This window comes from Dicentrarchus labrax, unplaced genomic scaffold, assembly GCF_905237075.1.
Source record: "Dicentrarchus labrax unplaced genomic scaffold, dlabrax2021, whole genome shotgun sequence".
Lineage (NCBI taxonomy): Eukaryota > Metazoa > Chordata > Actinopteri > Moronidae > Dicentrarchus > Dicentrarchus labrax.
The window spans coordinates 19,319,589-19,347,151 of record NW_026136718.1 but is presented as its reverse complement, the minus strand read 5'-3'; the positions used below and the strand labels follow the sequence as shown (position 1 = coordinate 19,347,151).

General features: G+C 42.9%; 1 protein-coding gene across 2 annotated transcripts; it reads left to right on the top strand.

Annotated features, from left to right (window-relative positions):
• The first annotated feature begins 738 nt into the window (after positions 1 to 738).
• On the top strand, positions 739 to 27,563 carry zgc:92140 (uncharacterized protein LOC447854 homolog). Of its 2 annotated transcripts, none has more exons than XM_051378076.1 (6): positions 739 to 1,028; positions 13,422 to 13,551; positions 21,794 to 21,879; positions 23,373 to 23,440; positions 24,571 to 24,631; positions 25,851 to 27,563. In XM_051378076.1, the coding sequence occupies exons 2-6, from the start codon at positions 13,461 to 13,463 to the stop codon at positions 25,893 to 25,895; spliced, it is 351 nt and encodes a 116-aa protein (XP_051234036.1). In that variant the 5' UTR covers positions 739 to 1,028; positions 13,422 to 13,460; the 3' UTR covers positions 25,896 to 27,563. The 2 variants fall into 2 exon arrangements, with proteins under 2 accessions (XP_051234036.1, XP_051234037.1); XM_051378077.1 differs by lacking the exon at positions 739 to 1,028 and adding an exon at positions 6,076 to 6,319.

Below are 27,563 nucleotides of genomic sequence, written 5' to 3'. Positions count from 1 at the left end.
ATCAAGGTGGAGATAATTTTAATTAGTTGGTCATATATTTAATATGTAAAATATATTAATCTGCAAAATAACTAGGAAATATATTATCTCTCAGATAATTGTAGTGTATAGAATATTATTTAAAGTACAAGGAACTAAAATTTGTACTTAAAGTCCCTGTACACACAAAAATATGTTTTTCTTATTGTTCCTACAGTTGGGTGTTTGACACTAGAAGGATGTTTTTAAGATTGATCTGCTGAAAGTGGAAAGTTCCTGCTCACTGAAAGTCAGACATTAAGGGGCGGGGCCTATGCGCTTGATTTGTGTCTTTACAAATAGTTTGAAAGTCAGTCCTGGTCCAGTATGGAGCACATTGAACCCACCAGTGCACAAATACTGATAATGGACTAGTAGGAGTAGGAGACATCTTGTGTCCAGCAGGAAAACTTTAGAAATGAACAAAATTTTATATATTCATAGATCTGGGAATTTTTTAATGAGGTAGAAGGTGTAGATGATTTTTAAAAAAAAAAAAGGATTTTAATATAAAAATTATGCTTTTTCTTTTTGCAAATCAGACACACGTTACTGTTCAGAGCAGACTATTTATAGGACAGTCTTAATACATGTCTGGAGGGGATCTTTAAGTAAATATACTTAAGTTAATTTCTAGTACTAGCTTAAAGTGACACCAAACATGGGATATTTTTTATTATCGAACAAAATAAAATAAATAAAATATAGTTTTGTTGTTGGGTTTCCTTCAGATAAATAATAAATAGCACTCTCTGTGTAAACACTAACAAACACAAGGCAGCAGCTCGGCTCCAGCAGTGATTGCTGAGTTGGTGGGGCACTCCTCAGCAAGATGGCTGCATTGCTGCGCGCAATAGTGGCATCCTGGTGAAATGACGCAAGCCACAGTTTACGTTCAGTCCTCGAGGCTGTGAGCTCTCCAGTCTCCATAGCGCAGATCCCGCCCGACACACAGCCCGGAAGACCGACCGGCTACCCTCCAGTGGACCGAGCGGAACCGGTTCATCTGAGTAAGTACACGCGTGAATTACTTGTTTAATCGTCTGCCAGAGGTGTCATTTATTCCTCCGGTGAAAACCACGCTCCTGCCTGTGGTTTCTTTCTCTCTTTTGTTGTTGTTTCCTGAGTGGACCGTGATTACCCGGCGCTTTCCTTCCTCCACACTGGGCTTCGCATCTGTCGATGTTTTGTTGTTGTTGATGTTGTTGTCGGTGGTCGCTGCAAAGCTAAAAGGCAGCTTTATCTCACCATTAGAAACACACAAAAGATGTGTACGTTTGTCTCGCGCTGCCTCGGCTTTTTGGACAGCGTTTGGCTTCAGCGCATTTCAAAATTTTTCCACACATCCTGGTTGGCTGTGCCACCCTGTCCCGCTGCTCCCTCTACGCCTGCCGCCGCCGCCGCTGCTGTAACGTTAGAGGCCGTTTGCGGTGGAAGAAGCCCCTCGGACCTGGGGGTTGGTGGGAGGAAGGGGGGTGGCTAGCTAAAGGCCGTTAACCTTTGTGGAAATGAAACTATGTTACACACACACGAAGACCTTTTGCACTCCCACAACTGCTGCTTATAGCCCTGTAGGGAACAAAGCGCCCACTGTCTCCTTGAGGTAGCGCAGCTGGACACAGCTGTTGAGCCGAGCTGCAGCTCAAGCCCCAGGACGGAGCTCTGTGACCGGGCCAGGGGCTACCATACCACCACCACCACCACCACCACCACCACTACTACCACCACTACTACTGCTGCTGCTGCTGCTGCTGCTGCTGCTCAGGCTGTACAGCCTCTGTGCCTCACAGCTCCTAAAGCATCATAAGAGAAAGCCATTGCCTTCTGTTGACCACCACACATAACCATTAGGCTTTTCTTTCTTTTTTTCTGAAGGCTGGCTGTTGCTCATTACTGCTACTTCCAGTGCCTCAGAGGGAAGACAGGAGCTGCTGGATGATATTAGGAAAGTCACTGCAGCCAGAATTAGATTTGATATACAGACTCATTTGCAGCTCATTAGCCAAAACTTAGCCCCAGTCTATTTCAAAATGTATCCGGCCCCCCTCTTCCTCAGACACTAAGGGACTCGATAAGTTCCCTATCTGCTGCATTTTTATGTGCCATATGGCCATTAGCTACTGTAGATTTTCCCCTCATGTGATCAACACCAGACCATTACATGGGTTTGGTGGCTGTGCAGTGCCCCGGTGTGAAAGTAAGTTGGTGTGGCCAGCGTTACAGAGCACAGCATCCTGCCACCAACAGCTTACAGCAGGGTTATATAGGTTACGATCAAGTACCGGCAATCCTGTGAGTGGATGTTGCAAGTCCCTCTCCCTGCGTGATTTATCTGTCTGTCTTCATCTATCTGCCTCCATCTGCCTTCTCTCTCCCACCCTCCCTCACTTGCATATCACTCACTCTGTGTGTGTGATTGTGTGTGTATATGTGTGTGTGTGTGTGTGTGTGTGTGTGTGTGTGTGTGTGTGTGTGTGTGTGTGAGGTTGTTCACATATGGCTTATGGTTCCGGTGGCGAAAGATATACAAAAAAAAAGAGTCTCACTCCTCCTCCTCCTCCTCGCTCCTCTCTCTTCCTCTCTGTCTGTCTCTCTGAGGCGGGAGGATCTATTCTTAGTCCTACTCCCTCTTCCTCATCCCCTTCGATCAGCATCCCCTTCATCTGCCCGTCCGGGGGCCCGTCCACCTGTGGCCTCCTCACCTCGAGCTCATTAACCAGCAGTTCAGGTGATTGTTTGGCCTCCTTGTTTGGGTCGTGATGCAACACCTGTGATGTCACCGTGTGAGGAGGTGGAGGGTTTCCATGGTTACCAGGATGTCTTTTCTGTCTGTCTGTCGGTGTATGTGTGTGTGTGTGTGTGTGTGGGTGTGGGAGGGAGTTCCCTTGACTGTCTCTTACATCCAGTTTGTGTTTGCTTTGCATGCGTTGTGTTCTCTCTGCGTGGCAGTGCTTAGTGCTGTCAGGTGTGAGGAGGCGGTCTTTATTGCAGTGCAGAAAGCACAAGGCCAGCACAACACGATCCCTTGGGGTTCTGTCTGTCTGTCAGTTTGACTGAGGGGCTCGCTGGCCGATCGGTTTTGTCCACCTGACTGAATAATCAAAGCTCAAGCAGCAGCATATGTTGTCGCACAGAACCCCCAAAAACTGCACCTGTGTTGTCATTATGTGCTTCGTTGCTTCTGGTTTGTGTGTTTATACGTGTCTGTCTGCATTGCGGTCGACGTGCAGATCAGTGGTTGTGGGCTGTTTCTGCTATTAGTGGTCTTCTGACTGCTCGCCTTTTGAGTCAGCAGGGGTCGGCTGTGCAACCTGCATACGTGCTTCTGTGTGCTTGTGTGTGGGTCCCCATGATAAAGCAGCGTCTCGGTGTCCCTGACTGTGTTTACAGTGCAGTGTGTGTTCAGAGTCCAGTTGGGATGGGACATGGAGACAGTAATGATTTAGCTTGCCAGTTTTTTTCTTTTCTTATCTCTTCTTCTCACTCCTATGTTCACTCTGAAGTGCTGTGTGAATCTCTGCACAGTGTTTTCCCATCAGACTAGATACAACTGTTTCCCATCGCCGCCGTCGATAAAATGCTCACTGATTGGATCTCTGCTGAGATAATGACAAGTCCACTGATGGGCAGATGTGAGAAAAGAAGTGGAGCGTTCAACCTTCAATATAACCCCATACGTTTTAATATGAAGACAGGTGATGAAGGTGAAATTAAAATGACAACAAACACTAAGGTCTTGGGTATCTGAAAGTGTAGTGTCCGGTCAATGATTGGGTGGCTTTACCTTCCAACACATTCCTGGTTCACATAACATTTTATTCTTCCGATTCTGTGTACGAACACTACAGGAGCTCATTACGTTATGTGATATTTAATGTGCAACATTTGTTCATTCTAGTTGCTTTTCTAGACGCGATGAGTCTTTTACTGTCGTTGAAATCATGACACGCCATTGCAGGAATTAAATAAGTAGAGTTTAGTTTTTGCTTGTTGCCTCATCATTGATATGAACCGATATATTGGCTATGATAGTGATAATATTAAACATCCAACGCTACTACTGTGTAGGGCAGGCCAATAATTCAGTATTGTTTATTGACTTCCAGCTGAATCATTATCAGGATCATTTTTAGGGCTGCACTTGACAACTTAAAGTTGCTATTCATTGATTTATTTGCAATTGATCTGCTGATTAATATCTTGATTAATCATTTTGTTTAATAAATAGATAGAAACTAGTGAAAATGGGTAAATCCTCACATTTGAGAAGCTTAAAAAATAATCTAAACCATTATCAAAACAGTTGTTGAATAATTGACAAATCGATAAATCGACTAATCTTATCACCTAAATTCAAATTGTTTGTTTTATCTGATTTTGGGTCTAAAAAACATCAGATTCTTAAATATCTGTCTGGACCAGAATATGTTTGACATTTATTACTTGAAAAATTACTGACCGATCATAAAAATAGTTGCTGATTAGTTCTCTGTCTATCTTATTAAGTGACTCATTATTTCTCTTGTTGTAAACGAATACATTTCAGGCAAGCTGTAACTAGACTAACTAGCTGTAACCTCATGTTCGGTGTCATTAGTCTCGACAGTTGATTAAAAACTGTTGAAGAGTCTGGTGAATGAAAGGTAGCGTGTGTGCCACGGTGCCGGATAATGGACGAGGTCAAGCCCCGGTTTGCATCTGAAATAATAACACTGCAGATGTTATATCACACCAGCCGTGTTGAGCCATGAAGCACAGGCTCATGTGCAGCTCGTTGGTGAAGGGCTTGAAACATTTCAATGTGTCTCATTCACAGACAGACTCACATCCGAAAAGGCTTTGCCAATTATCCTGCAGCATGCTCGCCAATTACGCAGAGATTGATATTTATTTTCTTCAGCTGTGGTAAATTTCGAATGAATATTAATGCTGGTATTCTTTTATTTTGCCGTTTGTGGGTTGGTTTGTTAGCAATTCAGATGAATTTGGAAGAGAAAACATAAACATGTTTGACCTTGTGTGGCTGCTGTGTTGGAGTAGGCCCGCTCTATCAGCCATGTGCAGCTGTCAGTTAGTAAATATGATGAACAAGCACTTACTCACACATACTAAACTTGAATACATAAAAGCTATGATAGTACAAACGTAAACTACAATGCTGGACACCATTTTTTCTGCCATCATCAATTAGCACATAGTATGTGTTTTCGAGAGACTTAGTTGCATGTTTCATGTGAACGCATGAAGACGTCACAATACCACGAAAGCATCTCTTCGGTCACTTTTCCACCCTTTTGATCCCGTCCTTCACCCACCAATCACCTGAGGCTCTGACCTGCTTTCACCTCAGTCACAGCTGGAAACAGCAGCAGAACAGAGTGGTATTGGAGGGAATAAAACAGGCATGACTACTTTCTTTTTGCTCTTTCAGGGAATCTGTCTCTCTCTTGAGAAGTGAGTGCTGCAAACGCCAGCCAGTAATAGGCCTCAGAGGAGACATTTTATCCCCCAGCCTAGTCTGAATTAGGTGGAACAATCCGTTCTTTTATGGTTTGGTTCTACCTGCACCAATATGTGTCCCAATGCAGCTCACATTTCAATTAGACTACTGTGCAGGTCTCTGAAGTTAGGCTGCTCATAGTTATCTGAAATGTTCTCGTCCATCACACAAAAGTCATGCAGACCTCTCAATTTCAGCTCAACTGTTTTTTACGGGGCTGGACTAAAAACATAGGCCTCTTGCCAAAGTATATGTATGTAACAACTTCTCTACAAGCTGCTCTCATACCAGCACATGCCTTAGCTCAGCACAATGTGTCTCTCATTGTCAGTCACACGGCCAGGCTACGGCTACAGAACATAGGAACTCCTGTATCTAACCCCCCCACCTCCCCCTCCATCTGTTTCACGCCCCATCCCTCCCTCTCTGACCACTTGTCACCCTCATTACAACAGTAAGAAAGAGGGAAGAGCCACTGCTCGCACAACAGCAGACAGTAAGAGAGAGCGAGGGGGGGAGGTGGAGACGTCCTTTAGGCAACAGCCGACCACTCAGGAGAAACCTTTACTGTCCACCAGTGTGTTGGCACGGCTTCCCAGGCTTGTCAGACTGATGGAGTGCTTAAACTGGGACAAGAGGAGAGGTGCAGCATTTGCTGCCTGGCTAAAGTAAATATTATGGCGTGCTGGCCCAGGAGTTGTACTGAGACTCTGCTCTGTCACAGAGAGAGCTAAAGACACGCTGGACACACTGCAGCACACAGCAGTGCTTCTCCACCACAGTGTCGTGGAGCAAATTCAGGTATGCCACTTAGATTTCTGCTTTTACTGCGAGAGCAAACACAGTGTTACATTTGTGAGGTGAAGTATTTTCTGTTGCACAAGGGTTGAGCTGTATATACAGTGAGATTATTGGTCTGTTGTCATAGATGTTGCCATACTGTTACTGTTAGCGTCACTTAAATATCTCACTGTTTTATTATATCATGATATATACTGATATATAGTACATGAGACAGTGATATTTTATCCATATCGTCCAGTCCTATATTGCCCGTATTCCAAGGTAAAGATTTAATTTGCACATTTAATGTTGCCAGCAATTGCTTAATACACCCAGATATATCTACCTCGGTATTATCGTATGCCCAACCCTATTCAGTGGTTTATTCCAAAGGCGGGCCACCTCACCTGAAAGAAAAAAACGGCCTCACTAGATCATAAAAACATGTATACATTATTATGAAATTAAACATTAACCTCAAGACTATTTCACCTTCCACTGTCTCATTTAATGAGTGTGACCTTTGTTTAGTCATCCACTAACTAAACTGATCATGAGATGAGTCAAGATACGGGCGACTTTCTTACTACTTTAGCTTAATATTTGTCAGGAGGAAACCCTGGACTTCGTATATTTCCAATCCCAGTTATGCATTTGTGCAGATTGTGGCGTAACCGTGCCACTGTAACGAGAGCACCACTAGCATATTGCAATGCACTGACCAGCAGAGCATGGCTCAGCATGATGAAACAGAGGATAAATCTCTGCTGTGTCACAGGTGGATATGCTGAAAGACCTGTCCTGCAGCTCTCAGTCTCCCTGTGGCTTTGACCACGGCTGAAGTCATCACTTCCCCTCCCAGGCTTTCAAATCTCTTTTTCTTACCAGGAAGCTGAATCACAGTCAGGCACTCCTGTTCCAGGAGCACTACGATAGAAACTGATAAACCTAGAAGGAAATATCGAATTCATACAGAAAAAGAACCTGTTTCACACACTACCATAACTTCCCTCTAGTACTCTTCTGTCTTTCGCTTTTGCTCAGCCAGTTTTTCAGGCTCTGTGGTCGCTCGCTCTGCCTCTGGCACAACCCTGTGTTTGAGAAACCTTCTCGCTGCACACTGCTCAGCCTGTGTGCCCTGTGTGTGTTTATGCAAGCATGTACGCTCGCATCTCCCTGCACAGTCCTTTTGAGTTCCTCCTTTGACAAACTGACTTGTAAAGAAGGCTTATTCACACTACGGAGAGTAGGTCATGTCCCACCTCCAGGTATGCAGGCATGGGCAGGCCTGTGTGTTTGCCAAATCATATTGATTTTAAGGGATTGGTCCTTTGCCATGTGTTTAGGATTCCTTTGCCTAAACAGGCATTTAAGAGCGTTAAGAGCTTATATTATTGTTTGGACATATTTAAGATTGCTCACAGGGTAAAACTTTAAAAAGGCCCTCTGCCAAATCTGGCATAAGTTTAGCTAGAAATGACGCAAGACCTGCAGGCTGACATCATGGCATTATTTATATCTCTAAATTAGGCTACTACATTGCTTTGGCGAGAATGCCTGTTATGAATGTTAAGCATCTGGAGCGAGTTGCGTGGATCCTGAGGTGGTTGTGTGCCAGTTGGTATTAAGAACTCTTATCCCCTTCAGATGTTGTGATGTTTATCAGATCATGTTGGCTTGTCGTGAGTGTGTGTGTGTGAGCGTGTAACAGCAGGAGTGAGAGATAGTTGGTCGGTGTGAGGGTCTTTAGCTGACTTGCCAGACTAAGCTTGTCCCATTGACACACTTCAGCGTCTACAGGAGTAGGCGAGCTCGGAGCAGCACACAGTCCAGCTGTCCTGTGGTTTAAATCAACACTGTGCAACGCCCCACTGTGGTCTTGCATGTGGCACTGTGTGGCTCATTGGGTTAGAGCTCAGCGCTAAATCGACAATGCTAAAAGTGTATGCACTGATCTCATTGTACAGTGAAACACATGCAAAAGAGTAAGAGGATGCAAAGGAGGGTTGGGGACTGGAATATTCCCGAGCCTTTAGTTTTCTGTATTTCAGTGGTTCGCAGCCTTTTTAATATAAAGTTGTGTCTGTTCAGTGAGTGACTATGAGTTGTGGGCAGTTCAATCCAAAAGTAATTTTCCCCTCGCTGACTGTTTCATTTCAAACAGCCGAAAGAGGCAAAATGCGATGCCAGTTGAGTATTTGACAAAAAACAAGCCAAAAATCGGACAAAAGCCAGTAAAAGAAATACAATTTTGTGTAGCAAAAGTTATTTTTTTCTTATTTCCTAGCGCTGTGGTAATCTTTTTGTGAGAACGATGGGAATCCCTGCTTCATCGCTGCATTTGAGACAACAAAATCCTCAGATTCTCTGTTAATGATTAAATAGTCTTGAAAGTACTTCCTTTTTTAAATTAAATTATAATGCCAGAATCAACATTGCACGTCTCCCATCAAGCCAAGCATCCCAAAAATAACTCTCAGTAGAGGATTTTGTAGATTTCACCATTATTTCGTGAGTGTAGACAGACCGTGAGTAATAAGAAGCTGCTACCATTTTCACCAGCATCTTGCAAAACACCATTTTTGACTTCTTGACCTGAATTTCAACACAACTGATTTTTACGTCATCCTGTTCCCTATTACAGGCCTCACAGTTATTTATTTGTAGGTGTATTTGTCTTTGTAATAGTCGGCCCGCTAGCTGTAGCTTATACTGTATGTATAACCCAAGTAATAGCAGCTTGGCTTACAGATTCACACAGCCTAGCATTATCCCTGCACACAACAATAGCTCTGGGACTGCTAGGTCTATTTTTAGCCTGTTCCTACTCACAATTTGATGTTTCAATACACACAAATCAAAGCCCTTCAAACAGATGCTGCCCACACACTGGAGACCCTTTGAAACTTAAAATCTGTCAAGGCTGCTCAGATTTCTCAGTGCACTTCCTTCAGTGGTATCAGAAGGGAGTCTCTTTGCTTTGCTAATCTAATATTCACATCAGTGCTACACTAATAGCTCAGTTAAGAGAAACTTGATTGTTCCCTCTCTTGTCTTTTCTCTGTGGATGTCTGTGCTTTTTTTCTCCATCTTTGTCTTTTGTCTTTTGCTTCTCTGCTTCACTATGCCGTGATCCTCTGACAGGTAACATGTGCCCCCCGCGGCAGCGTTTCCGGCAACGCACCTCGTCCTCCTCAGAGCGGAATCCTCATTTAAGCGACTGACAGATTATGCTGGATGAGATTATTTTTGAAACTTTACTGCTAAAGTCCCTTTGTGACGACGTGTCTGAGACTGCATTAAGACCATCCAGCTGCGCGTGTCTATGTGGGTTTATGAGTGTGTGTGTGTGTGTGTGTGTGTGTGTGTGTGTGTGTGTGTGTGAGCCGTAATTGAGTTGCTCCAGAGCGGCAGTCATAGTAAGAGGTGTCCCAGGCTGCCTGGAATGGGCTGATAAGCTGCTCTCTAGACCAGGACACACACACACACACACACACACACACACACACACACACACACACACACACACACACACACACACACACACACACAGAGTTCAGGCCACAGGTGACACAACCACACACAAGCTAGTGCGTGTTTGAGTCTCTTGATTCTCTCTCCCCGGTTACAGCCTCCTCTCACCCGCGGGCCCTTTGAGAAATTCAGGTGTAAGCTCTGCTCAGGCTCTGGAGATTAATGTCGTTATACCTCGAGAGCTGAGAAAAAGATTCAAATACAAATTCCCTCAGCCTGTACTGAACATACACACAGCTCACACATTTACATCAGTATCAAAGGATAATTGATTAAAACCTTGAATATTGTATTCAGTTTTGGCTATTGATTATAACATTACTTACTATAGGGCTGCCACCTTTTTAAAACTGAACTGCTTTGTAGGACTTGTAGGAGTAGTTGGGGTTTAAACACAAAATCCATACAGTGACTCTGAGAAACACTCATCATCTGTCATAAAACATAATATTGCAATACTCAAGTGCATTAATACTTTCAGGGCACTGTACAGCCGCCTTTATAGCCTTGCCTTTTAGTTTTCCCATGTATGGTGTCGATTCCAATATCCAATACAATGGCTAGGCCAACATATGAGCCAATGTTAGCGTATTGCTGATATACTGGTGATGGTGTAAATGGTGGTCGATAAGTAATAAGAGATTGCAGTGCTGAAATGCCAAAAATATACTTGAAGTAGTTTATAACACTGTCTCCATAACAGTTTGTCTGAAGGAGATCATGGACAAATGTAAAATGTTCCACTATACAATTCTAATAATGAAATTTAAGGAAACCTTATCAAAAATATGTGTTCATGTTAAAGGTCCAGTGTGTAGGATTTTGTGACATCTAGCAGTGTAGCTTCACCCTCCCTTGTGAGGGAGTAACTAACTCATTGAAATACTTCATACTTTTAAAATGGCACTAAAACATACTGGAATCACTTTACCCTACATTTTGTTTTCTTTCTTCTTTGTTTTGGAATCTATACTTTTTCCACACATCCTGTTGAACTGCTTTTTTGTATGGGATACATCGGGTGAGCTGAGCCTTTAGCCACGGTGACAGGCTTAGGATTTTGGAATGACTGGAAAAATGCAGCTCCCTCTTGTTCCCTTGTTCAATATAAATGAGGAAATCAATATAGGACTGTATGCTGGAGAGCTGGACAGCTTTTTCAAGTCACGCCATGAGAGGATGTTCAAGATTATCCTGATTCTGATTCTCATTATAGACTGAATATTCAATTTTTAATATAATAGTAGTTTCACATAAACTCACCAAGTTTATTGCTGAGGTCTATGAACGTGGTGACGGCACTATAAGGAAGTCTGACAGGGAAAGAAATGTCAAACTGAAAGTGAGCACACCTGAATACTCAGTAACAATCCCTTATTGTAACCTGTACAATCAATTAACCATCTTGTTTGTTTTGTAACCTATTACTAGTTAGGAACGATGGTTATAAGTACAATAAAAAATACAACATACAGTATGGTCACAGCCATCCATACAGTTAACTCATACAGCGACCATCACACCGCTCCCTGCACCCTGTACACCTGGCGCTTTGTGTTGTGTCCGGAGGGATGGAGGCTGGTCGGCCGCAGCCTAAACACAGGAGTAAACACTGGCCTCCTGTCAACTTCAAACGCTCCGAGGATCACTGAAGGAGGGAGGAGGAGCACGCGGCGCTCTTTTGAAGCTCTGCACTCGTCTTTCTCTCTGGTCTCTTTCTATCCCACCTATTTTCCACCCTTTCCCTCACCCCTGTCCCCCCACCTACTTCCTCCCATTCTTTGTCTTTTTTGCCTCTCCAAAAAGCCTCTTCAGTCCACTCCGCTCTCCTCATCCTCTCCACCGCTCACTTCTGTACTGTCGCTGCAGATTTCATTTTTGGTGATGGGTAATCATTGGCTGCCTCTATGTGTGTGTGCATTTTTCTAACTGGCAGCAGTCAGATGGGCTCTGTCAATGACAGCATATGGCATGTGTGAGTGACATGGAGACTATCTATAGTGTAATGTGTCTGACAGTGTCTGTGATTGACTGACAGTGACGTTCTTTTCAGTGTCAGCTGGCCCTGTGAATGGGAGGGCTTAGCTTTCTTGTTTTCTGAATAATAACCAAGTGTCATGTTTATTTTAGGCCCAGACTCCCAGCCTCATGGTGCTACGAGGGAGCTGTTTGGTTTACAACATCAATTTCAATTTCATTTTAAAGCTGCACTGATGAATATTTTCATATTAACAATGGATCAAATGATTACAATGTGAAGGAGTTGCTTGTAGTGATGAACCCACAGAGAACTGCAGTTCCCCTCAGTTATACAGAGGATTTTAGTGTCTTAAAAGCTAATTGTTTTGTTTTTCCAGTCAGACAGGAGATAGACAATGTTGAAAACTAGCTGGTGAACATAGTTTAGCACTTGTCTTTGGCATGTAGCAGCAAAAGAGCCACATATTTCCTTTGGGAGTTGGTGGAGAAAAAAACACAGCTAAAAGGAGAGTGAATATTAGACTTAAATCCATTTGATGTGCAGAAACACGATTCTAAGTGAATGCTAATGTTGCTTTGTTTCTGCTGGATGTGTTAATACTCTACAGTTTGCTAATGCATTCACAATAGCAACGTTATAAGGTGATAATATGTCAAGGTTGGGTTAACAGTTTATCCTGCTGACCCCCAACAGTAAAAAAAACCCCAAACTAATAATACTGCTTTAAGTAATTAATCAAATAAAAATACCAAAAATTAAGTTCTCAAATTTCAGGATTTGCAGCTTTTATTTTTGAATCCTCTTTGACTGTTTTTAAGACATAAGGAAACAGTTGTGTTTGTTTTGCGATTGGAATTAATCCTTATGTTTTAAGAGTTTTAAAATGTATTTAATTTACTACTACATTTAATTTATTTATCAATCAGGAAGATAATCAGTGACATTATATAATACATTAATTAATCTAATATGAATATAATCAAAACACTGATTTATTTATTGCCTTACTTCAAACCAGATAATCTAGTCTGCTTACCCACTGGGCTACCCTGCTGATTCTGCTCTCCACACATAATGACAGTGGTTATGTTTAGTCCTAAAACGAACTGTTACGAGGTCGTAGTAATAATCTGCAACATTTTCATATAAATGCTCACTTCACTTTTCTACTGATGTATTATGACTCAGCCTACGTTCGTGGCTCTGAACACCAGTTGTTAGAGACATGCTACTGTAAGGTGGAGGGAAATAATGCGTTTTACATGTCCTGCCTCAAAGTCTTAATACAGGATGGCCAAAACGTAGCTAAATGTATTTTTCTAATGAAATAAGACAAGCATCTGCTCTGAAAGTGTTGGTACTGTTTGCAGCTGTTGAATTGAATATATTTGCAGATCAGAGTATTTTAAAGTAGAAGCAAATGTTTGGAGAAAATACTGTATGAAGTATTTCACATTGAATGACCCAGTTTGCTCAGAATAAAGAAGAAGAGGTTAGTTAGCATGAGTGACACTCACCATATCTGAACAAACAGTACAGCACTTGTTGAGATAGTAAAAAGCAGCAGCCTTTCATTTTACAATGTTTGTCTCTGTCCTCGGCCAGGTGAGAGTGCGATGAGGAGAGGTTTCAGAGTGTGAGGCCATGGGCTGCACCTCGGCCAAGCAGGTGTCGGCCGTGCCAAACGATGAGGAGGGACGCGGCAAGGCCTACAGCAACGGAGACCTCTTCACCGGTCAGTACACACACACACACACACACACACACACACACACACACAGATGTCAATAAAAGCTTCACGGCTCCATTTCACTCCGTTAATTGCTCAGCGCAGACCCATTGCCCCGTCTGACCTCACAATACATTCTCTTCATTATAGCTCATAGTCCTCTGGCAGAGTGTTAGGTTCTCCATTTCAGACAATAACTGTCAACACCACAGTTTTATTGGAATCATCCGCGTTGACACTGTTCGAGAGAGGAAGTAACCAGTTAGTGAGACTGCAGTGTTTAACTCTGTGCCCACTCAGGTGTTTCGTATCCTTAGCTCTCAATATTTCGATTTTTGGAAGTGAGAGAGAAACCGAGAGGAATGGAAAGGAAGGAGATTGTTAAAGGGGTACGCCACACTTATGTGATCTTTTCTTTGGTTTTGGAGGAAGTTTTCCAAAGTTTGAAAGACATAACCTTGATGTCATTAATAGTCTGTGTTCACTGGAGGTGTGGGGTTTGAAATAAATAGGTATTCAGGAGGCAGTGGGGGTTCTGATGAAAGACACTGTTGAGTTGTATTATGGGAAATGTAGGATTCAGTGTTTTCGGAGCTTGACCCATACTAGGGACTAAATATCTTGGCTTCTGCAGCTGCAAATTAATGGAATACCTATATGATGTAGGTGGAAACCCCTCAGATTTATCTTAAGAGAAAGAAGGGAAAACATATTTATGCGAGACAAAATTATTTTTTTCCCTAATCTTTGTTTTCGTGTGGTGAAATATTGGATAGTTTGAGGCCTCTAAAACTATTGAAATGAAACAGAAAAAAGGGAACGTCGCTGATGGACGACTCATAAATCAGACATATGCAACCTGTGACAAGATTCACAAGTAGACACTGCTTTGCTTTTAAAGGGGTCACAAGACAAGAAGACTGGCAACCACGGGATTATTATATAGATGGAGAACCAATTCATCAACAACTTTTATGTATTTTAACTTCAATCGTTGAAATCATTTCTCAAGCAAAAAAAAGCCCAAATTCTCTGGTTCCTCCTTCTTTCCTTCAGTGATTTGCTGCTATTCTCTGTTTTACATTATTTTAAACTTAATATTGTTTGTGATTCAATACCCGGCCCCTCCCTGTGTCCTTGGGTTAGGGTTAGGGTGTGTCCACTGAATCCCCTCTATTTAAAAAAATTTTTTTTTAAAAATGAGTCACTTCGAAGAACAAAAGCGTTTGCTAAACACGATGTAATTTTTTAGAATTGATTAATTGAAAAAAAAAAAATCAGAAGATTAATCTGTAATGTGTATAATTGTCAGTTGCAGCTCAGGCTTTATTAATAGCTTGCAGGCTGTTGTGAAATGAGGGAGAGAAATGAAAGTGAAAGCCAGAGAAAGAGAGAGATGATGGGTGGCAGAGGGATTAACAGCGATTAAGAATTAGGAGCAACACTCTGGTATAACTGCACGCGGGCGGATGGACGTGGCAGATGACGATCCACAGGAGGTCCTCTCTCTCTCTCCCTTTTTCTCTCCGTCATCCCTCTCTCCCCATGACCCTTCTCCCTCCCTTCTTCTCCAGCCTCTCACCCTCTTTCTGCGACCTCTCTTTGACTGGCTGCTCTTCCTCGTCCCTTCTATTCTCTCTCCAACACATTACCCTCATCCAGCCCCCCCTCCCCGTGATCTCTCTACTCTCACGTCTTGTTTCCCTCCTCGTCTTTTAAGGAGCAACGGAACGAGACAGGAGATGAGAGAGAGAGAAAGAGAGAGAGAGAGAGACACGGGAGGAGTGGAGCGTTTTTCCTTGAGAGAGGAAGGGAGAATGACGTGTGTTGACGCTGCTGCTGCTCTTCTCTTTTTTTTCCCCTCTCCTCGACTTCTCTGTCTCGGGTTAGCTTGCCTCTTCCCTTCCCCTGCTCAAGGCCTCGTTCTTCCCTTCCTCTTTCTCTCTGTCTCTCTATTTTGGGTCTCTGGCACCCCCTCCCTTCTCCCTCCTCCCCCTCTTCCTGCCTTCATCTCCCAGTGTTTTTTCTCCCCAGCTCTTTTCCTCTCTTCTCTGGCACAACATTAGGTCAGAACCTTTTGTCCTTTCACCTCCCCTTCTCTTTCCTCCCTCTTCCTCCCATCCTATCCTCCAGTCTCACTGTCAGTTGGTTAAAGGGGACTCCAGAGTGGTGTTGGCTGGATCCAGTCTACTGTTTGAGCTTGTCTGCAAGTGTGTGTGTGTGTGTGTGTGTGTGTGTGTGTGTGTGTGTGTGTGTGTGTGTGTGTGTGTGTGTGTGTGTGTGTGTGTGTGTGTGTGTGTGTGTGTGTGTGTGTGTGTGTGTGTGTGTGTGTGTGGAGGTGGAAGACCGAAGTGACCTGGATAGTGTGGATTAGACTTATCCCAGGCCACAACCCCCCTTTTTCTCACCGGCTTCTCATCATCTCATCTTCATCCACTCATATCTTTTTCTTCTTCACGTCTAGCTGTCTAACTCCTCAGTGTCTACAGTATTTCATTGTCACATACTGCGTAGTTAGTCCTTCCCACTTAACTCGTCACCCTTTCCAACCCCAGTCCAACTACCTCACTGCCTCTGTTGTACTTCTCATAATCAAGGCGGAAAAGATTGATTCATCCAATTACCCCCAGCAGACTGTGTGTGTCCATGCATTTGTGTTCATATATGTTTGCATATCGGTGTATTTAGTGAGACAGTGAGTCCTCTTCTTGCTCACACTGATCCACCACCAACAGATTGTCTGCCACTGCCAGTCTGTCCGTGTGTGTATTTGTGCGTGCGTGTGTGTCCCAGATATTCTGGCTGCCCGCTCTGTCAGACTCCGGCCACTCACAACCCCCCCTCTCTCTGTTGCTCTCGCACAATAACCGGAAAAGTCTGAGCTCCATTACACAAACACTGAAGGACGACGAGGGAAAATAGCAACACTCTCCACAACATCATGCTATTGATGTCTGCAATAATCACAGTTGGAGGAGATCGGGGTGGAGATAGCGTGTAGTACTGTATGTGTATATGATTGCGTAAGTGGTACCCTAACATGTATACACAACGTGGTGGCGTGCGGATTTCACTGCATGTTTAAGCATTTGTGTTGTTTTGAGGCGGTGTAGTAGCTGAGCGGTTTGAGGGTCAGTCCTGATTTTTCTGACATTTTTGTGTCAGATTCAGAAAGAATATCGTGAAGGGAAAGCATGTATGCTTTTTGGGTTGCTGATTTTTCACTCATTTAGACCATGACACCAGCAAAAGGATCAACCGTATGTTTTACTCCCAGTGAATAAAACAGGATCGCTCAAAACTGATTTTTTCATTAGTGCCTCAAAGAAATGCCAGCACTTAAGTCATACTGAGTTTTCTGTATCAGATCGCTAAATGGGCATTCAGTCCTTGGAAATATTATCACACACACAGTTGAAAGAGAGCAGATACATCCTTGAATGAACTTCTTGCCGTGACACATTTCAGAGAATTTTCTCTTCCTCCTCTTCAGAGAACACAAAGCATAAATGACAAACCAAACTCACAACAAATACAGTCTGTGTACAGTTCCTCTTGAGGACAGTACACAGAAATGAAATAGCACATGGGTGACGGGAAGGTCACCGGTTCAATCTCACGGCTGGCGCGATAAATGTGGCAGCTAAAGGTGAAAGAGCCGCACTTGCACATCCCTTATTATCACTGCTGAGCTGCCCTTTAACAAGGCTGCTCAGCTGCTCCACTGGTGAACTGAGGTTAACTGTGGTTGTACTGGGCAGCTTCCAGGTGTGACTATGGACCAGGGCGTTCCTGGAAAACAACATTTATGCTCCGTGAAATAACCCCTAGTTAAATAAAGGTTAGATATATGCACTAGGTACTGTATGTTGGATTCAGAACCAACATACACCCATTTTAGTCAAAGGAGTAAAAAAAGACTTTAAACTAGGCTATAAGTGAAATAACGCACCATGAATGTCAAAGGAATGAGATTAATGTGCATGTGTCCATTTACCAATACATACACAAATGCATATATAGCTACTGTACATATACAGTACATAGGCCTACTTAAATATGTATATATAGAGATATACCCAGCATGTTAAGTACATCTCTTTCTGTTTACTGGCCTTATAGGATTGTTTCCCTCCCACCCTCTCTATTCAAGGTTTTTTTGACCATCCTCAGTATATTTGTAGTGAGTTTAGTTTGTGATTTATGTTCCCTGAGCATTACATGACATCTGTGGCTTGCTGAATGCTTCGACACATGCAATCAAAAGCTAGCATAGCCAATCCATGCTAACATCCCGAGTCCATGGCCTTATCACAGCATCAGTTTTGATAAAATCTGCAGGATGCTTCTCTGTCTTTGATATTTTTAAGAAACAGTTCCAGCAGGCCCCAAATGTTTGCACTTTAAATTTTACTAATTCCAGACATGGCTCCCTCAGATGGCTCTCAGCATTGATAAAGGTCATTAGAAGCTAGTATCAACACAGGAAACCAATCTGTTTAACCATTGTCTACATAACACAGCAATATACTGATATAATATTCAGCAGGCTAATGAGTAACTTTGTCAATGAATCTGATTATTTAATTATGTATCACATATTTTTAGATCAGTCAGTTGTTGTCTCCACAAGGTTATTGATGAGCTCCCCGCAGTCACAAGCTATATTGAACAGTTTCATTTTAGTTACAGTTGGCACTAAAGTAACAGACTGAATGTTTCAAATTGTCTTTTCTGATCATTCTGTTCCTGCTTTTTATCATTGTGTCCCCGCCAGCAAAAGCCATGACATTTATTTCTGTTCAGAATATTAAGCACAGTATTTCTATATTTCTTTCTAAACAGATTCGTCTGTGATGGGTGTGTGTGTGTGTGTGTGTGTGTGTGTGTGTGTGTGTGTGTGTGTGTGTGTGTGTGTGTGTGTGTGTGTGTGTGTGTGTGTGTGTGTGTGTGTGTGTGTGTGTGTGTGTGTGTGTGTGTGTGTGTGTTAGAGATGAGACATCGTGTTCAGGTGTAAATGTCATGGCCAGGCTGGGGATGGCCTGGAGCCAGAGTAGCCGAGAGGTAGGACACACAGCAGGAAGGACAGAGTGACATAGCCACAGGACAGGCGGGCCAGCTAGAGCTGTTAGAGCAGATACACAAACAGAAATACACACACACTCAAAGATGGCTATTTAAATGGCTCACACCCATACAAACGCCACACTTGCATAAAATGACAAACGTGCTGTTTCAAAGACACAGCATTATCTGAAATAGAAACACACACTGCACACACACACACACACTCACACACTCACACACACACACACACACCCCTGTGTACACGCTGTGACTGTTGGTACCTTAAGGTCAGCACGGAGCTCCAGCCTCTAATCAGAGAAGAGAAAGATGTCCACATCACAAAATCACGGCTTCTCAAAATAGTTCTTCCCTTTCATCTTCCTCCCTCCCTGACTGTTCCCCTCCCTTTCTCCCAAAGCGAGCCCGGCTTCAGCATGACGAAACACCCTTGTCATTTCTTGTGACAATGACAGACACACACACACACACACACACACACACACACACACACACACACACACACTTACAGGACTCACACAGCATGACCAGTTTTTGCTCCTATCTAAATTGAAGTAAAGTCTGTGATGTGATGAGTCTTGATTGGTGTAAGCTGGGTCACTTTGATCTATGTATACCCGTCACATTAAGCTCAGTGACTATCCTGTAACAGGAGCAGAACAGTCAGCCTGTTTCACCCGTCAGGCTGCAGCTCACCCAAATCATAAAACGACATTTTGCTCAACTGCTGCTTGAAAATACCCATTTAGATTTATTTATGTAGCCCACGGCAGCAGCTAATTTTACTCCTTTTCTATTCATATGTATCCACCTTAAGGTACAGATTATATAGCTTGAAACTGATGTGGATGGCACCTGTAATATGCAAGAGTGCAGAGGAAGTGGCTCTTAATTCTGTTTCCTGCTGCCGCACTGTATGTGCTGCCTGTTCACAGAGCAGATCTCAGTTTAGTGAGCCTGTGTAGTGTTATAAAACTGTTTGTGTGTGTGTGTGTGTGTGTGTGTGTGTCGGCATGTTCAGACAGGAGCTGCTTCGCCACGACTCGTTTACATTCCTGAGACAAACAGAACAGCCGAGTAGTAGTCGGCATTTGTTTCTTCTGTTTCTCATGAATCAGCCAGCTTCCCTCCTTCTGTTCCCCCTCGCTCCTCGAAATGATTTCAGTGACGCACGTGTCAAATGTAGGAAAAACAGGTGATCCCGGGCACACACTCAGAAGCGAACACACAGGTGATCCAGGTGCGAGGTGGATTGTGAGGCAGCGGAGCAGAGGGAGGAGTGAACCCTTCAGCTGGGTACAAAGTGGCACAGACAGACACATGGATAAACAGACAGACAGACTGATAGAGAGAGGGCAAAATACAAAGAGTGCAACAGATAAGGCATAGAGGTGTGTGTGTGTGTGTGTGTGTGTGTGTGTGTGTGTGTGTGTGTGTGTGTGTGTGTGTGTGTGTGTGTGTGTGTGTGTGTGTGTGTGTGTGTGTGTGTGTGTGTGTGTGTGTGTGTGTGTGTGTGTGTGTGTGTGTGTGTGTGTGTGTGTCGGCGTCTTGGCTGCTTAATCAGTTAAATGTCCAACAACCAGGTAGTCAGCAGAAAAACCAGCAGGCTTGTATTGTTCTGCTCAAGGTTAGGTAGGGTTGGGTTTTATGTAAAGGTGCTGTATGTAGAGATTTTAGACTTCATATCATCTTACATCACTGTCAGATTTATGGTGATATTATTTTCTATTGTCTAGATTTAAAAACCACATGTACTTAATAAAAAAAGGTTGATATCCATACAATAATCTCCATTTATCGCTCATTATAGAGTAAACTATTGGGTGTATTTGAAGTAGGGAATAGTGAATGAGTGAACAAGGGTGTGATTTTAAACGTAGCATTAGCTGAGCAGTTAGTAGATAGATTGAAAGCAGCTAATTAGTATTAACATAACTGAATACTCTGCAGATCATTTTCCCAATTAATCATTTTGTCTATAAACTAGTGACAATTACATCGTCACCGTTTCCCAAAGCCCAATGTGACGTCTTCAAATGTCTTAATTCCTCTGAACAACAGTAAAAGACCAAAGATATATTTTTACTTGAAAGTGGTTAACTGATTATCAATTCTGCTGCAGATTAATTTCCTGTCCATCCCGCAATCTTGAGGTCAGTAGAGGCTCCAAATCTCACTACAATGTCTCAAAATTAATGTGTTAATGATTTATTTAATGTTAAAATACTACACTTTCATTTCTACGCAGGCTGGACAGTATGATCTTAAATCTGTAGGACATAATGTATCAACTTTCACACTAATTTGTATAAGAACCTTTTATCTCCTCTCGCTTACTCAGTTTGTCCTGATTAATACGGTATAAACCAGTTAGAGATCTCAAACTTCTGGATTGGAGAATGAGACTGAACTTGTGGTTTTACCTCACTGGTCGTTGCATCTATTTTAGTTGTATTGGACTCGTTCAGTAAGAGATGCACGGCGCTGTTAATTCAACACATTTGGTTTATTGCCCTCGTTTCTACCTTTAGCGTGGGACGTGGTGGCGTCGCTGTGCAGTTTCGCGGAAGTGTTGCTGTTCTCGCCGCTCAGCTCGTCTTAACTGTCTTAAATGTCTAAGCTGTCCATGTAGCCTAGAAGCTGTTCAACTGATCTTTAATCCCTGCCAGCTTTCTCCTTCTTATCTGTTCCCTTTTCCCCTTCCCTCATGTCTCTTCTGTCTCCTCTTACTTCACATACACGTGTATTCCCTCTTGCTTTGTTTTTCTCTTTCCTCAGATGAGTTGCTGTAGCTAAAATGGAAAGGAGATGACTAGTGTCCTCCTAATTATACCTCAGCTGTCATATCCACTCTCTAAAACACTGTATCAGGTTGTAGTTATCGGATTATGTCAGACAAATTATAACTAAAATCAATGTTACGGTCACTGGTAATGTTGACATAATGCAGTGAGAGTACAGTGTAGCTGATAGGTCAATTATTTTAGCTTTTCAGATCAGATTGACCAGGATGAATGAAAGGAATCTGCTCAGTGTTTCTTCTCTGGGAGACGCCTGATAAATACAGGTTGTTGTTGCTCTCTCTCTTTAATCATGCCTCTCTCTCTATCTCTCGCCCTCTCTTTCTCTTTCTCTTTCTGTCTCCAAACCACTCTCTCCTCAGATGAATACAAGATGAAGGGAGTGGAGGAGGTGAAGTACATGAGAGGGGATGAAAACCGGGTGAATGCACGCAACCAGGAGAACCTGGTGAGAGAGAGACACACACACACACACACACACACACACACACACACACACACACACACACACACACACACACACACTAAACCCACCCACTGACAGCCCGTCATCCACACACAGACTCAGACCTTTCTCTGACAGTTTATCAGCTCAAGCGAACAAGCTCGTGTTTGTGTACAAAGGCAGCTCTGTCAGACCCGCACGTACACACTTATTGTCTCTTGCACACATGCAAAAACACACAGAGGTTCCTCACACGCAGGTAGAGACAACATGCTGGCGTGTGTGGAATGTGGGGGCTGATTGCTCAGTTGATTTGACTCCGTACTGCTAAACCTGTCGTCTTAAACAGCGGAAAGAAATGTTATATTGTAATTTTTTTGTATTAATAACTATCCAACCCCTCTTGCACGTTTAACCTCCAGTTTATAAAGCTTGCACATATTTATATCCTTCTCAACACATTGAATGACGGAGGAGGTGTGAAGCGAGAGCCTGTTTGCTTATTCAGTAAATCAGGTCAGCCTGCCTGGTGTCCTTGCAAGCGGGGAAATAATAACCAATGTAACTATAAATCCTGATTAAAAAACAGAAGTAGTCTCCCATCGCCACTAATATTTATTACTGCAGCTCAAATACCAGCCTTATCACAGTAACTGGCTACAACCAGAGGGGAAGCATCTCTTATCATCTGAAATTTGATCCCACAGCAGCACAAGAAAAGATTTCACATGAAGAAATCAGATAAAATGCTGCTCAGATTATGGCCTGTTGACAGCCTCATGCAGAAAGCATATTTGTGTTTTCCTAATATCTCTTGGATACAACAAACTCTGTCACAAAAAGACCACATTGTTTGAACCTCAGAAATAGTTTAAATATCTTGTTTCAAACGGAAGATATGATATGTTATTCAGTTGAATGAGTTATTGGAAGACCCAACCGCATTTTTTACACTACCAGGTTAACCTCCAGAACAGTCACTACATGTGGTCAGACCAGCATTTGTTTCCTACCACTTGTCAGTACTGTAGGTTTTTCCTGTCACAGAGGAATTCCCACACCCGCACAGTGAGCAGTGACAGATGCAGGTTACAGCTTTTTTTTTGTTTTTTGGGTTGAATCGCTGCAATATTTCACCGTAGCAGGAAACTGTACACAAAGCTCATGCTGGCCAACCTTCATCGGAGTTTCAGTTTTATTTAGACCTACATACATTATATCTGTCCTCGGTGTCCTGATGTTGTGCAGTGCCAGGTGGGTGAGGATGTAATTTGATAATGCAGGTTTGATGTGTGCTTTCAGTGGTGTGGCTGTTTGCTAATATGAGTTGTTTGTTTTTTATTGTGTTTTTTTATCAGCTGATAATGAAGAGTAATTGTGTGTGTGTGTGTGTGTGTGTGTGTGTGTGTGTGTGTGTGTGTGTGTGTGTGTGTGTGTGTGTGTGTGTGTGTGTGTGTGTGTGTGTGTGTGTGTGTGTGTGTGTGTGTGTCTTTCAGGAGAAGAGTAATGCGCAGTACAGGGGCAAACCGCAGAAAGAGGTCGCTGCAGCAAACATCAAGTCAAAGTAAGTAGCCAGCAGCAGTCTGTGCGCTGTAAATCTGGATATTGTATAAAAATATATGATCTATATATTATATTATTATTATATATTATAGACAACTCTGATTATTTGAACACTTGATCACCAACATTGTTAAAAGGTTGGTTCACAGTTTGGTTACATATTTCTTACGTCCAGCAGCAGCCTACAGATAGCTTTGGATTTAATTGATCACGTTTAGACTAATTGAATTAGATTTGTGGTGCTCGCATTGAAATGTTCTATTTAAAATTTCCAACAGCAACGTGTCCTTCTAAAAACAATGTTACAGTTACTATTGATAATCCATAGACCTCACTGTAATCCGTTTACATGGACGAGACGTCCTTAAAATGTGGAGAAAAAACATTTACACTCCTGTGACAACCGGGCAAACTTCATCTGCTGAGGAAGATTGTGCGCTATAACTGAAAGCTCCAGAACAGCTACTGATTGATGTTGTGATGGTATTGTTTTGCCAGCTTACTGTGGGAGTATTAATTTAATTGAAATTGTTCCAATGAAACTGACCCTTTTAATAAACTGTTATTTCCATTATGTCCAGTGTCCATTAAATGCAACTTAGAATCAGTATGTTAATATTATGATGTGGAGGTAAGTGATATTTTGTGTCTGGTTTTTGTAATGCTGCCTCTTGGCCAACCTCAGACGCTGTGTGTGTGTGTGTGTGTGTGTGTGTGTGTGTGTGTGTGTGTGTGTGTGTGTGTGTGTGTCTGTGTGTGTGTGTCTGTGTGTGTGTGTCTGTGTCTGTGTCTGTGTGTGTGTGTGTGTGTGTGTGTTGAGTCTTTGTATATGTATACATATTGGTTGTTGGTGGCTGCAGAGTATTTAGCCTTTGGATGAGAGACTGGGTTAATACTTTATAAAATAATTATTTAAATTCCTCCAGCAACCATGGATTTCTCACACTGCAGTGAGGGTTGTGTGTGTGTGTGTGTGTATGTGTGTGTGTGTGTGTGTGTGTGTACACTGGTGTGTTTGTGCTGTGTGGGGGGTGTAATGGAAAATTCTCATGATGTATTTGTTGCCTCCCTTCTCCTCGTCTCCCAACTTCCTCTCCCCCTCCCTCTCGCTTCTCTCTCTTTCTCTCTCAGTATTCACACGTCAGAGAGCCAGCAGGAATTTTTCAGGATGCTGGATGAGAAGATTGAGAAGGTGAGGGGCGGCGGGGGGGATTGTGTGTGTATATGTGTGTGTGTATATGTGTGTGTTTAAGGGGCACAGACTGGGTCTCGGAGCGTTTAAAGAAACAGCTGGGTCTTAACATTTAAAGAGACAGGCTGTACAACAACATCCATTAGTCCACATTGTCATTCTGCTTAGGAGCTCAACACTCGGCTCCACATGTGTGAGGGGGAGGAACAGGTCATCGCTGTAGTGATGAGCACTTACTCCTCTTAGTCTGCCACTTGAATTACACCAGTTGTTGCTGACTATAGATGAGGTTGCAAAGTGAACTGACAGTGAGCAGCGGCTCGATTCAGCTTTGGTGTGCTACATTTCATTTTTCAACCCTGTCAGTGTGTTTTCAGAGGTATTCAGGTTGCAGTAGAAATATTAAATATAAGTCACAGGAAACAGTCCTGCATTCCAATTTTTGCTTATATCAAGAAAATACACTTAAAGCTGCTCTTTTGGCAGACAAACAGTGTAGAGATATTCAGGTTACTATCACATAAGACAAAGAAAAGCATCTAGTAGTTTTTTCATTTTGCTTGAAAAACAATTAATCAAGTATCCAAACTGTTGCACTTAACGATTTTTTCGATAGACTAATTGATTAATCAACTAATCCTTTCAACTGTAATGTGCTTAATAACAGGTTACCATAAATGTCAGACAAATGTAGTGGAGATTAAAAAATGAATGAGTGAATTAAATGTCTAAAGTGGCATAAAATGGAAAATATGGTAGTTAAGTACCTCAAAGTAGTACTTAGGCACCCTACTTTTGTAAACGCACTTCCACCACTGATTTGCAGTGTACTACTGAGGCAGCCTGCGCCTTTAAAGCCTTATTTAAAGAGACACAGAGTGTAGCGTTAGACAAGCTGTTAGGTGGGCTCTGGAGAGGAGAGGAAAGCAGATGAGTTAGCTCCTTATCACGATGCAAGAAACAAAACAACATACCTGCTCACCTGTCAGCACTTTACAGCCTCATCCAGTATTTTCTATGTCAGTACCTGCAAATAGACGAGGGTTCATTTTAAACGTGACTGGAGTAACAGGTGCGTGGGTTTTTTTTGCCGAATGCAAACAGTACAGAGTCATTTAAAGTAGGTTATTATTGGGTGTACTTAACTGGAACAAATTAGAGTAGAGAAAGCAGGAAAATTATGCACATCTCATATTCTCCCTGATGCTTTTCTTTGTAGGGGCGAGACTACTGTTCGGAGGGGGAGGAGGAAGATGGGACATAGCACAGAGGCCCCCAAGATTCAGCCCCACAGAGAGCCTCACAGTGTGTGGATGTGTGTGTGTGCGTGAGTGTAAATGCGTACATGTGTGCTTATGTGTGCCTGGGAGAGGGAGAGAGAGAGAGAGAGAGAGAGTTGAATCAGTGTTTTACCAATGAGGCGTCGATTTGACAGGAAACTATGTGTTGGAATGAGCATGTGTGTGTGTATGGCAAAGATAGTATTTTAATCAAAAGTGAAAGAGTGGGGGATAAATGTGAGAGAACGAGAGAGAGAAAGAAATAATGGGATAAAGAACACTTTCTTCAGAGACTACAGCCCTCCTCTCTTAGAGCCTCACCCCTTCAGGCCCCTGAGCAGACAGATGGAGGTGTCGGAGCGATGAAGGGACAGACAGATGAAAAGAGGGAGAGATGGAGGAGGACGTGACGACGGATGGGCACATGTCACCGTGAACGGGAGAGAAGGACTTGCCACAGTCGGGTCAAACAGAGTACTTTCCTTAAGCAGGACAACAGCAGCTCCTCGTCCCTCCATCTGTCCCCCCGCCCCGTATCTGTCCATCTGTACCTCCTGAATATTTAACCCCGGCAACTCGACAAAAGGAACTCCCCAAAATATGGAGACCCAGTAGGGACAAGTGTCGGTTTACCGAGAAGACACACAAGAAGCCCAGGGGAGGAAAAGATGGTGAAGGCAGAGGAGTTACGCAACGCCACCAGGATCCACACTGAACTTTTTGGCCTGCCTACATACAGCCAGGCCTGCTTGGGCCACGAGGGACTGAGAGAATGGGTGAGGGAGGGTGAGGGAAAGTGGAGAATAAAGAGTGAGAAATTTGTGATATTTTAATAAGAGAGAGTAGGGAGCGAGCTGGTGATTTAGAAACTCTAAACTCCTCCTGCCTTCTGAAGTCAAGGACCTTTTTTTTTTTTTTTTTTTTTTTTTTTTTTTTAATCTGTTCCGCAGCCACATGTTCAGTTATTATTTTTTCCTTTTTCTTCAGTTTGTTTTTATTCTTGGCTTCCTTCGTAGTGTATCATCATCATCAATGTCATTATCATCCTCATCACCACAGCAGGCAGACTGAAGCTGCGTTAATTCAGAGCATCTGTGTCTCAACCCGATCCATCCTCCTTCATATGTACCATCACACTGCAGATCCTAGCTCACACACACACACACACACACACACACACAGTCTTTTATTGTACATATGGTAGCACACTCTCATCCCTACACACCCGCAGCATGTACATATTAACCACACAAACACACGCATTATTGTATCCCTTTCATTTCACCAGCAGACTGTCATGTGCATCAGTCAGAGGTATTCTGTAAAGCTCCATTTCTGCTTTGGTTTAGTGTTCACATACACACACACACACACACACACACACACACACACACCTCTCTCTCTCACACACACAGACACACACACACTCTCTCTCTCTCACACACACACACACTCTCACTCACACACACACACAAACACAAACACACAGGTACTGAAGCAGCAAACTGGGCTGAGATCAAGGGGAGGATGCGTGGTTGCCATATAGACACAGACCTGATCACATCTTTTGTTGTCATCTTTACTGGATACTTCCTGTTGTATTATTTTGAATACGTTTTTTCTATTAAAATTAAAAACGAAGAAGCTCTTAA

Excerpts from the sequence above, each read along its gene's own strand:
- zgc:92140 (XM_051378076.1), top strand. The coding sequence starts at position 13,461 with ATGGGCTGCACCTCGGCCAAGCAGGTGTCGGCCGTGCCAAACGATGAG. Across the intron at positions 21,880-23,372 it reads CACGCAACCAGGAGAACCTG|GAGAAGAGTAATGCGCAGTA; the intron begins GTGAGAGAGAGA and ends TGTGTCTTTCAG. Across the intron at positions 24,632-25,850 it reads TGGATGAGAAGATTGAGAAG|GGGCGAGACTACTGTTCGGA; the intron begins GTGAGGGGCGGC and ends TTTTCTTTGTAG.